This window comes from Mesoplodon bidens (assembly GCF_964165515.1).
Source record: "Mesoplodon bidens genome assembly, chromosome: 2".
Classification (NCBI taxonomy): Eukaryota; Metazoa; Chordata; class Mammalia; order Artiodactyla; family Ziphiidae; genus Mesoplodon; species Mesoplodon bidens.
In genome coordinates, this window is record NC_138177.1 from 153,673,369 (window position 1) to 153,684,941 (window position 11,573).

Genomic DNA, 11,573 nt, shown 5'->3' on the forward strand with positions numbered 1-11,573 from the left:
TGTCCCCCATCCAAGAGGCAGGCCCTGACCCCTCTTCCTAAAGTAAGTTCAAATCACCCTGCTTGGCCTCTCCTAGTCCTTGACAGTCTGTAATCGTTTTGTTTTATCACTTGGTTCTTGTCTCTCCTGTCACTAAATTGTAAGCTCTATGAGGCCAGGAAGTACCTGGCACACAGTAGGAGCTCAGTATTTGTTGAATGAAGGAATGAATGAATGTGTTGCCGTGCCCCAGCAGTTTACCTCAAATCCATCCTGTCCATTTCCACTGGCAAGAGAGAAAGTACCAACAGGAGGATCATCATTCCCCTGCTCAGAGCCCTTCCATGGCCCTTCCCTGCACACAGAGTTGCTGACAATCCCTTGCTTAAGTATGCAAACATAGGACAGAAGTTAAAAGACCCAGGTTCAAGTCTCACCCTTGGCACTTGCTAGCTATGCAACAGTAGCCAAATGGATTCCCCTCCCTCTGTCTCAGTTCCTTTCTATGTGAAGCACCTCCCGCCTTTTCTCTTTCTTGTGTTGTTGTGAGAAGATATAGAAACCTCTGCACAGATGAGTTTCAGTATTATGAGTGCTGACTTTCAAGGGCCTTCGTCATTCAGGTCTGGTCTCTCCCTGTCCAGATACAAATGACCATTATTCTGGCCCCACCCAGCCACCTGGTACTTCCTGAACTTCACTGTGTACATTCATGCTTTGGGGTTACCATTCAAAAGCTGTGCTCTTTGTCAAGAAAGCCCGTTTCCCTGCCTTCTCCATCCCTCCAGATCCAGCCCATACGAGAAGGCTCACTCCTCCATGACATCTTCCCCCACCTCACAGATCACTGCATCTTTGATGTTTGCTTTACACCTGGGACCGTCTCCCTCCTGCACTCCAAGCCCCTTTCCCTGGTCCAAACTGCTAACCCCAAAATCACACTGCACTATTTTGTACAGACCAGGCCCTGTACTGGGCAATGGGGCTTCAAAGTGGAGGGAGACCCCATCTCTACTGTAGAGGAACACCACCAAGCGGGTTCAGAAGGACCAAACAGCCCTTGATAACTGATTTGCAGGCTAAGAGAGCATAGATGTTAGGTGCACTTGCACTAAAGTCGGATACACCTGACTCTGAGTCTCAGGATGCCTGGAACAGAACCCTAACTACAGTGGCTTAACTAAATAGTGCATATTTTTTTTTCAAATAGTAAGCAGACCAAAGTAGGGCTTTCAGGACTGCAAACAGAGACTCCATAGTACATGGAGGGCCCAGGCTCCTCCTAGACTCCACTCTGCCATCCTTAGCATATGCCATCATGTTTCTTCTTTGTACCAGTTTTCTCATTTATAAAATGGGAATAACTACCATCTATATAGGGTTGTTGTAAAAATTAAGTGAGTTGATATATGTAAAGAGCTTAGAACAGAACCTGGCACATGTTAAGTGCTCTATAAATGTTAGTTGCTGTTGTTGTTGTCGTTGTTGTTATATCCTCATGCTGAAAAAAATGGCTGCTGCCCCTCTAGGCATCACATCCTCATCCCTGGCAGGAAAGGAGGAAAGGCAAAGCACAAAAAGTGAGCGCTGGCTGAATCCATCTGTTTTTTCTTTTCCAATGGAGATAAAATTCATATCACACAAAATTAACCATTTAAAAGTGAACAGTTCAGTGGCTTTTAATATACTCACCATGTTGTACACCACCAACTATCTAGTTCCAAGGAACCCTTGTACCCATTGAGCAGTTGCTGCCTAGCCTCTGGCAACCACCAATCTTCATTTTGTCTCTGTGGCTTTACCTTGTCTGCATAATTCCATCTTTTTTTTTTTTTTTTTTTGCGGTACGTGGGCCTCTCACTGTTGTGGCCTCTCCCGTTGCGGAGCACAGCCTCCGGATGCGCAGGCTCAGAGCCCATGGCTCATGGGCCCAGCTGCTCCACAGCATGTGGGATCTTCCTGGACCGGGGCTCGAACCCGTGTCCCCTGCATTGGCAGGCGGACTCTCAACCACTGCGCCACCAGGGAAGCCCAAAAATACTTTTTTTAAAATATATTTATTTATTTATTTTTGGCTGCGTTGGCTCTTCGTTGCTGAGCACGGGCTTTCTTTTTAGGTGCGGCAAACAGGGGCTACTCTTTGTTGGGGTGTGCAGGCTTCTTACTGCGGTGGCTTCTCTTGTTGCGGAGCATGGGCTCTAGGCACGCGGGCTTCAGTTGTTGTGGCTCGCAGGCTCTAGAGCGCAGGCTCAGTAGTTGTGGTGCACAGGCTTAGTTGCTCTGTGGCATGTGGGATCTTCCCAGACCAGGGCTCAACCTGTGTCCCCTGCATTGGCAGACAGATTCTCAACCACTGCGCCACCAGGGAAGCCCCTGAAAATACTTTTTAAAAAGATTCCAGAAAGTTCCAAAAGGCAAAACTTGAATTTGCCGCATGCTGGCAAATATTTACATTGTATTTACAACTATTTACATTGTATTAGGTATTTTAAGCAATCTATGATGATGTAAAGTATATGGGGGGATGTGTGTAGCTTATACACAAATACTAAACCATTTTATATAAGGTCTTGAGCATCTGCAGATTTTGGTATTCACGGGGGTCCTGGAACCAATCCCCACGTGGATATGAAGGGATGACTGTATCATATTTTTTAATGAAATATAATGTCAGGCACTCTTCTAGGTGCTGGGGATAAATCAATAAATGAGACAGACAAAATCCCGGCCTGCGTAAGGCTGACATTCTAGTGGTGAGGAGATAAACAATTAAATGTAAAAAATAAGAGGATTATTTAGTGTGTTAGAAGATGATAACTGCTTAGAAAAAATAAAAACTAGAGCAAAATCAGGCCCATTTGGTAGATGGACAAGGAACTGGTTGCTGTAATAATGTATTAGTTATCTATTGCCATGTCACAAATTACCCCAGAATTTAGGAGCTTAAAACCACAGACATGTATTACCTCAGTTTTTGTGGGTCAGGAATCCACAACTTATCCAGGTTGCAAACAAGATGTCAGCTGAGGCTGTGGACATCCAAAAGCTGACTGGGGCTTGGGGGGTCCACTTCTGAGATAAATCACACATATGGCTGTTGGCAAAAGGCCTTAGTTCCTCACTAGCTGTTGGCAGGAAACCTCAGTTCCTTGCCATGTGGGCCTCTCCACTAGGGCTGCTTGAGTGTCTTCATGGCTTGTCAACTAACTTTCCCAGAACAAACGATTCAAGAGTGACAGCAAGGAGAAACCCACAGTAACTTCCATGACCTAGTCTTGAAAATGACACTGTCACTTCTGCTATTTATTCTATTTGTTGGAAGTGAGTCACTATGTCCATCCCACATTTAAGGAGAGGGGAATTTGAGGCGATCTCTTAAATAATTTGTGGAAATTTTTGGAAACCACTACAATTAAATGGAGTCGTCAAGAGAAAGGTAGTATTTGAGCAAAGACTCAAAGAAGGTGAGGGAATTAGACATGCAGATATGGGGTGAGGGGGCAGATTGTTCTGGCAGAGGGGAGACCTGGGGCTGTCGCGGCAGGAGCTTACCTGGCATGCCGGTAAAGAAGAAAGAGAGAGTGACACCAGGAGGAAACTAGTGGCACTGCCACACTTCTTTCCTCCATTACTAGCTGTGTGACCTTGGGCAAGTCACTTCTCTGTGAAATGGGAATGATAGTAACTACTCACAGGTTGATTATGAGGTTTAAATAAAATGCTACATGCAGGGACTTCCCTGCAGTGCAGTGGATAAGACTCCGCACTCCCGGGGCTTCCCTGGTGGGGCAGTGGTTGAGAGTCTGCCTGCCGATGCAGGGGACACGGGTTCGTGCCCCGGTCCGGGAAGATCCCACATGCCGCGGAGCGGCTGGGCCCGTGAGCCATGGCCGCTGGGCCTGCGCGTCCGGAGCCTGTGCTCCGCAACGGGAGAGGCCACAACAGTGAGAGGCCCGCGTACCGCAAAAAAAAAAAAAAACCTCTCAGAGAGTCTGAGTCAGGGGTTTGGGTGGGGCCAGAAATTCGGTATTTTTCAAAGCCTCCTGCTTCCCTCCCACCTCCACCCCTCCAGGTGAATCTGAGGTGCAGCCAGGTTTAGGAATTTCTGTGTGAAATCTTTATTGGAGAGGGACTCAGAAGACTCAGTTCCCATGTGCAGCTTTTACACTTTGCAAAAAATGTGATCACACCCATGGTCTCTTGTGACCTTCTCACAAGCTCTCAGGTGACCCGGCAGGGACTACAATCTCCCTTTCACTGAGTAGAAGGCTGAGGCCCTGGGGAACCAAGTGACATCCCCTCGTGACACCCAACGGTCATACTGCCTGTGGGTGGTAGAGATACAATTAGAACCTGGGCCCCTGGACTCTCACTCTAGGGTTCTCCCCTCTGCACAAACTGGATAAACCCAGGTTCCAGGAAATCCCAAGGACACTACCAGGGGAGGAGAGCCAGAGAAGGGAGGGGAGGAGTGGCAAACACGTGGAGGGCATGGTTCAGGAAGTTGTCTCCTGGCCACCAGGAAAGACTCCAGCTGCTCTAAGGACACAGGCATTCACATGCTAACTCTGGTTGTGTATGACCCCAAGACACTGACTTTCCCTTTGTGTGCCTCAGTCTCCTTATCTGCAAAATGGGGCTGATAATCCATGCCCTGCCTCCAGTAAGATGCTTGTAGAATATATAGCACTCTAACACCCAAGTTATAACTATTCTTATCAAGGGAAGGTGCAATATCCCCCACTCAGATCTCTAGGGACAGAACTAAACCCAGCCTTTCATTCATTTGAGGTACATTTTTGAGCACCTACCATGCACCAGGCATTGTGCTGGACACCGTGCACGAATCACCTCATTTAACCCTCACCACAAGCCAGTGGGATTGGTGCTGTCGTTGCCCCGTTTTACAGATGAAAAAACTGAAGCTCAGGGGAATGAGTTGCAATTCATTCCATCAACTGTTCATTCATCCAACTTTTACTGAAAATCTGCTCTGGGCCAGGCTCTGGGCTACGTGCTGAGGACATGAAGATGAACAAGTCCTTCAGGAAACAAGCCCATAAATTACTTTAATAACAACTCAGTACATGCTTCCACAGACAAGGGAGTGGGAGCCGGAGGAGGAGCAACTGGCTCTCCTGGGATTATGGGGGCGGGCAGCTGATCTTCCGCGGACCCTGCACCACCAAGGTGCCTGTGCCCTGTGTAGAGGTAGCAATCAAAAGGCTTGGGTTCGAGTCTCGCTCCTGTCAAGGCTTTACTGTGTATTCCCAGGAAACCTCTTCTGCCGCTGAGCCTGGCCAGTTTTCTTAATCTGGAAAATTAAGAGGTTAAGAGGTTGGGCTTGTGATCCTGCAGTTCTAGGTGCCTAAACCTCTGGCCCTCCTACTCCACCTTCTGGTCCGTGCAAGCTTGGCCCCAGCCAGCCCCGAGACTAAGCGTAGGGCAGCCAAGACCAGACCATTTGAAAAGTGCCAAACACCCCGCTCCCAGACAGAACTCAAAGCCGGAGGCGCGGCCTGAGGCCCAAAGGGCGGAGCTCTGACAGGGGCGGGGCTGAGGCCTCCTGGAGGTGCGGCGCGGCCCTCCCAGGAGCGTCTCATCCAGCCAATGAGCGCCCGGGACCGGGGCAGCCCCGCCTCTGGGTATAAGAGGGCGCCGAGTCCGGGGGCACGACGCAGAGGTCTAGCAGCCCGACTGTGTAGGTGTGCAGGGTCATTTCAGCCCTGAGCTGGGGTGCACAAGAGCTCTGAGTTCGGTGTGTCCTGGGCTGCGCAGGAGCACGGGTCGGGTTCGGTTTTCCTTTGCCCGGCTGAGGTGCGGAGAAGGCAAGGGGCTCGGATCCCTCGCTGCAGAGGAAGAGCTGGCCGGGACCCGGGGACGCCCGCGCTGACCATCGGCCCGCCGCCGCCACTGCCGGCAGTCGTCCCGTCGTCATGGCCGACCACCTGATGCTCGCCGAGGGCTACAGCCTGGTGCCGAGGCCGCCACCTGCGGCGCCCGCCCATGGCCCTCACGCGCTTCGGACGCTGCAGCCCTACTCGGGCCCGGGCCTGGACAGCGGGTTGCGGCCGCGGGGGGCTCCGCTGGGCCTGCCGCCGCCTCCACCGGGGGCCCTGGCGTACGGGGCCTTCGGGCCGCCGCCTGCCTTCCAGCCCTTTCCGGCCGTGCCACCGCCGGCCGCTGGCAGCGCGCACCTGCAGCCCGTGGCGACGCTGTACCCGGGCCGCGCCACCGCGCCCCCCGGCGCCGTGGGAGGACCTCCGGGCCCGCAGCCGGTGCCAGGCGCCCCGGCCCCGCCACTGCCGCCGCCCGCGCACGCCCTGGGAGGCATGGACGCTGAACTCATCGACGAGGAGGCGCTGACGTCGCTGGAGCTGGAGCTCGGGCTGCACCGCGTGCGCGATCTGCCCGAGCTCTTTCTGGGCCAGAGCGAGTTCGACTGCTTCTCGGACTTGGGGTCGGCGCAGCCCGCCGGCTCGGTGAGCTGCTGAGCGAGGCCGGGCGCCTGACTGCGTGCCCGAGAGAAGGAGGCCGGCCTGCCCGCCGGACTCCGCACCCAGCGCCTGGACCCCGCACGCACCCTCCGTGAGGGTGGAGGCAGCAGTTAGTGCACCGAGCCGACGCCGGGCTGGGACGCCTGGCCTCACTCCAGGCCCTGCCTCCTGCAGAATGACAGTTTGGGTTCATCTCTGCCCCGGAGCCTCAGCGGTAAAGTGAAGGGGACTGGACGCCGCCTTCCGGACTCCCCGTTCTTAGATTCTGTGTCCTCTCCTCTCGGACCCTCCCCCGCCCCAACCCCCAATCTGAGCCATCCCAGGCCTCTGCCTGATTCCCCCTTTCCTTGTGCAAACCACTGTGGTCACTGGGTGCCTGGAGCCGCCCACCCGCCAGGCCCCCACCCCGCTGCCTGGGCCCTGAGGTCGCTGGGCCTCCCGCCCTGGGGAGGGGCAGAATGTACAGCCCTCACCCCTGCGGAGTGGAGCAATACCCCATCTGACCTCCAGCACCACAATAAAACTGGGTCACTTTCCAGTCTGGTGTTTTCATTTCCTTATAACTCCAGCTATATTTGGCTTCTAGAGTCCTGAGGCTGTTGGAGGCCCTGGGTGGGATGGAGGACACAGCCCCTGGCAGTGGTCAGGAGAGGAAACTGACAGTTTCTTTCGAAAATATCTGTGAGTTGTGCAATTGTTATGTCATAAACTGGAAGGCAGAGGCTGCCGCCACTGCGTGGCAAGGTAAACCCAAAGCCACCAAAGATGGACTTCCTGGCTCCTGGGAGGGCGGGGGGAGCTTGGGGGTGCTGCCCTCACTGTTTGCTCAGCATGGAGGCTAGAGGGGAGCGGGGTGTACCTGGGGGTTCAGGTTCTGGCTTTGAACCAGAGCTCTCTCTCTTGTTCAAGACACCATCCATTGAGATTTCTGAAGCCATTTCCTCAGAGACAGATGGTCCCGGTCTTAGGTGGTTGTGAGGATCACATGCAATGTGAGGCCTTCAGCACAGTGCAAGACACCCAGGCAGCCCTCAGTAAATGACAATGATGATTACTCTACAATAATAATCATGCCCTCAAGGAGTCACAGTCCAAGTGGAAGTAGGGGGTGACAGGCCTGGAAATCAACTCATCTTGGTACAAGTAAGAGCGGGATGAGGACTAGAAAACAGGTAGGACGGCCCAGTGGGCAAACCCAGAGGAGGAAGTGGTTTCAGCTGGTGCAAGAGGTCAGGTCAGTTCAGGTTTCAGGGAGGCAGTGGTATTTGATGTGGTGAGAAGAGCCTTGAATGATGAGTATGTCTTTAGGACTTGGAGAAGATGGCATGCAAGTGGAGAGCCCACTCAAAGGCAGGGAGGCATACAAGTACAGGGCCTGTACGGGAAGGCATGGGGTCTCTAGAAAGGTCTATTGGCTTTATGGGGACTTTGGGAGGTAGGCACAGTCCCTATTCTACAGACGAAGGATGTGGTGCTGGCCCAGACCTGGTAGCGTGAGCTCTTGGCCACGCTCTGCTATTGCCTCTCTCTGGAAAGATCCCTAGGTGCTTCAGGGGTATGGAAGAAAGGCAGGAAGAGAGGAATAGAAAGCATGGAGGAGAGGCTGAGGACCAGGCCAAAACAGGGCAGTGGGGCTGGAGAGGAGAGAATGAATTCCAGAGACTCTGTGGAGAGGAACAGGGAGCTGTGACCTTCTGTGCCCCATGGTTGGCCTCACCCTCATGCCGAGCTTGTTGACGTGCCTTTCCCTCCAAGCCTGTGCGCTCACCCAGAGCACACTGTCAGCACCAGCTCCCGAGCCACCAGGACAGGCATGGAGCGGGCAACAGAGGCGTTTGGCCAATGAATGAAGGTCTCCCCTAGGATACTGGAGATATCCTCAAACAGGTTGGGGAGGAAGGGCAGAGAGGCTTCTGAGCAAGAACTGACCTGAGCTCTGGGCTTAGAACAGCCAGTGTTTGCTCCATTTTGCCCAAGATCCCAGGCCAGAGATAAAAACCAAAGGGTTGGATTGGGATGGGAGGGTCTGGCCCTGGTCTGGCCTCAGTTTCTCCACCAGTAAAATAGGACTAATAACCCTGCCCTACTATTTCACAAGACAATAAGCCTCATAGTAAGTGGGGAGCAGATTCAGAGGTGGGATGATAAGCAGTAGGTAAGCTCTGAAGTGCTCTCCATATGGAAGGGGTTACAATGGAAACCCAACACCCGCCTCTTCCTAAAATTAAAAAGAGTAGAAGAGGGAGTCCAGCTCCTGAGCTATTTCCCACCCACCATCCCTCCCAGAGGGGCTGCTGACTAGTTGGACAGCAAACAGATGGACAGAGGAAAAGGCAGGTCTGGGGCAGCCCACCACCTGGATCCCCAAATCCCCAAATCCCTGACACTTGGCAGGATTCTGACCCTCCCAGCTGGAGAGGAGGATGGAGAGTCCATCCTGCCAGGAGGCTTGTGGTCTGATAACCTTGGGGTCCATTTCCATAAGCAGCTCCTACTAGCTGCCTGACCTCAAGTAAGTCACTTACCTTTTTTTTTTTTTTTTTTATGGTACACGGGCCTCTCACTGTTGTGGCCTCTCCCGTTGTGGAGCACAGGCTCCGGACGCGTAGGTTCAGCGGCCATGGCTCACGGGCCCAGCCGCTCCACTGCACGTGGGATCTTCCCGGACCGGGGCACAAACCCCTGTCCCCTGCAGCTGCAGGCGGACTCTCAACCACTGGGCCACCAAGGAAGCCCAAGTCACTTACCATCTGAGTCTTGTTCTGCAACCAGCTTCCTGTGGTTCCAATAGATACTTTTTACCTCTTACTGAGGTTACCTCTTAAAATAGCCCATTGACCTCCCCATCACCCCATCCTGTGGATTTCATTCTCCCACCTGGGCTGGGTCTTTGGGGTTGGGCGTCAGGCTCCCTCGGGGCTGGGAACTGAGTCAGGGGACTGGCAAGACATTATTTCATCTTTTTTTTGTTTTGTTTTCTCCTTTTCATATAAAAGTTTCCCCAGGCTGAAGTTTGTTATTTTGAATCATCTTTTGGTTGACTGGATTTTATTAGCAAGTAGTTTTTTCCAACTATGACTTCTCTCAAACTCATCTACAGAATGGAGATGCTAATAGTACCTCTCTCATAGAGCTGCAGTGGAGATTAAATTAGTTAATTCCCATAAAGTACTTAGAACAGAGTAGCTTGTAGTTTGTCATCTCTGAGCCCTGGCTTTCTGGGGATATTTTATATTAGAGTCTTTAGAAAGGCTGTGTTGTAACCAGCTAGGAAGAGGGGTTACTCCAACAGTAACACTGTTGCTGGTTGCCTGTAGCCAACTCTGAGATGATGTTTAGCCTGCAAGAATTTTATTAGGGAAGGAAGGTTCCAGAGCAGAAGCTAGCAAAGGAAGCTATGTGGCAGACCCAACAAGAGCCTTGGCCAACCCCACAGGGAGGTCTGGAGTTGGAAGGGCCTTTCAGAGTCCTCCCGACCCTTATACTCCCTTTTATTCCTGCCCTCAGCAGTCATCAGATATGGCTGCCCAGGGAAGTGGGGTGACGGTGGGCAGGGCAACTCTCCCCTGCCGGAGCCATCCCTGGGGGAGTTGTGGGCGGGTGAGGAGGGGAAGACCGTCTGCCAGCAGCACTCCCAGCAGCCCAGGGAACAATTTAAGGGAATAAGGGACTGGACATCACAGTGTCCACGACAAGCACCGGAGTGGGAAACTAGGGTGAGGCGAGGGTCATAAGAGTGGCTCTTTAACTTTGTCTCTGGCAGCTTCGTTTGCCTCTCCCTAGTCCCAGACCTGACTAGCACCATCCCTATTAGAAGGAAAAAAAAAATCTTTTTAAGGAATATCGACCTTATAGGGTTGATGTGCCGAGAGTCTATATAAATACCTGGGACATAGTCGATTCTCAATAGAGAGCTGCCATCATCTCATTATCATCATCATCACCATCACCATCATCATAGCCATCATTCCAGCTCAGCTAAGTGTTCAACAGTCATTTGTTGAGTAAGTTAAATGAACAGTCTGAGCCTGGTCTTTTCCCAGGAAGCTTAGATTGTTTAGCTGATTACTGTAATCCTCTTGAATTCCTTAATCCTTCCTTGCCTAACTCTTTACGCCACCCCACTCTTACAAGTGCTGGGTCAGGATTATGGCTGACTGTGGGACTAAGTCAGATTTATTGAGTGCCTACTGTGTGCAGGCATGATGGGACCTAACAGCACACAGTAGGTGCTCTTTCTCTTCTAGCCCCACCTTTAACTATCACCCAAGCCTGTATATAGCACCACTAGGTGGTTTTATTCCCATTCCAGAGGTCAGAAAATGGGCTCAGACAGTGCATTACTCCTCTAAGTCACACCCCAGTAAGTGATGGGGTGAGCATGCCCACTCCCATCTATCCAGGACCCTTTTCCTCCCCGGGCTGGGGCTGGCCAAGGACCTGAGCCTGAATGAAACAAGAGCAGAGTCCCAAACATGGTGCTGCTACTTTGTGTCCATGTGATGCAGAAGTCACACTGAGCCTCTTTCAGCCTCAGCTTCTTGTTCTGTACAAGGGGGAGGATACGCCCACCCTCAGAGGTATGTGTGCAAGGATTCAAATGAGACTGGGTTTCTGAGAGCACATTGCAAACAGTGAAGCACTGCTTGGCTGGGGTGAGCTGGGGGTGAATAGCCATGACCTCTACCCTGCCGCTGGTCTGGAGACAGGAGACCTGCACACACTCTGGGACTTGAGATCTGGGCCAGCCTGGAGTGTGCAATGCAGAGACACATGCCGTGGCTTCTGGGCAAGTGCTGCCAAGCAACTCGGGATCTGGGAAGCCCTGAGAACTGGTGGTGACGAAAGGGTAAGGTGTGGGGCACCTTGGGAGGGGGGACATCCAGGTAAAGACCCAAGGCCCCACGTGTGCCCTGGCAGGTGGAGGGAATCAAGGAAACTACTCTCAGCTCAGTCTCCTCATCTGTCAACTGGAGACACCACAGGCTCCCTGTGAGAAAGAATGAAGGTGATGTGAAGTGCCTGTCCCCATGAGCGGCTCAGATGGGAGCTGTTGCTGGGAAACATGACCACAGGGACGAGCACGAGAGAGCCTTG

General features: G+C 52.5%; 1 protein-coding gene across 1 annotated transcript; it reads left to right on the top strand.

The window, feature by feature from the left end:
• Window positions 1-5,671: 5,671 nt before the first annotated feature.
• Window positions 5,672-7,132, top strand: CITED4 (Cbp/p300 interacting transactivator with Glu/Asp rich carboxy-terminal domain 4). The gene has a single exon (XM_081224603.1). The coding sequence runs from the start codon at window positions 5,916-5,918 to the stop codon at window positions 6,471-6,473; it is 558 nt and encodes a 185-aa protein (XP_081080729.1). The 5' UTR covers window positions 5,672-5,915; the 3' UTR covers window positions 6,474-7,132.
• Window positions 7,133-11,573: the final 4,441 nt, after the last annotated feature.

Excerpts from the sequence above, each read along its gene's own strand:
- CITED4 (XM_081224603.1), top strand. The coding sequence starts at position 5,916 with ATGGCCGACCACCTGATGCTCGCCGAGGGCTACAGCCTGGTGCCGAGG.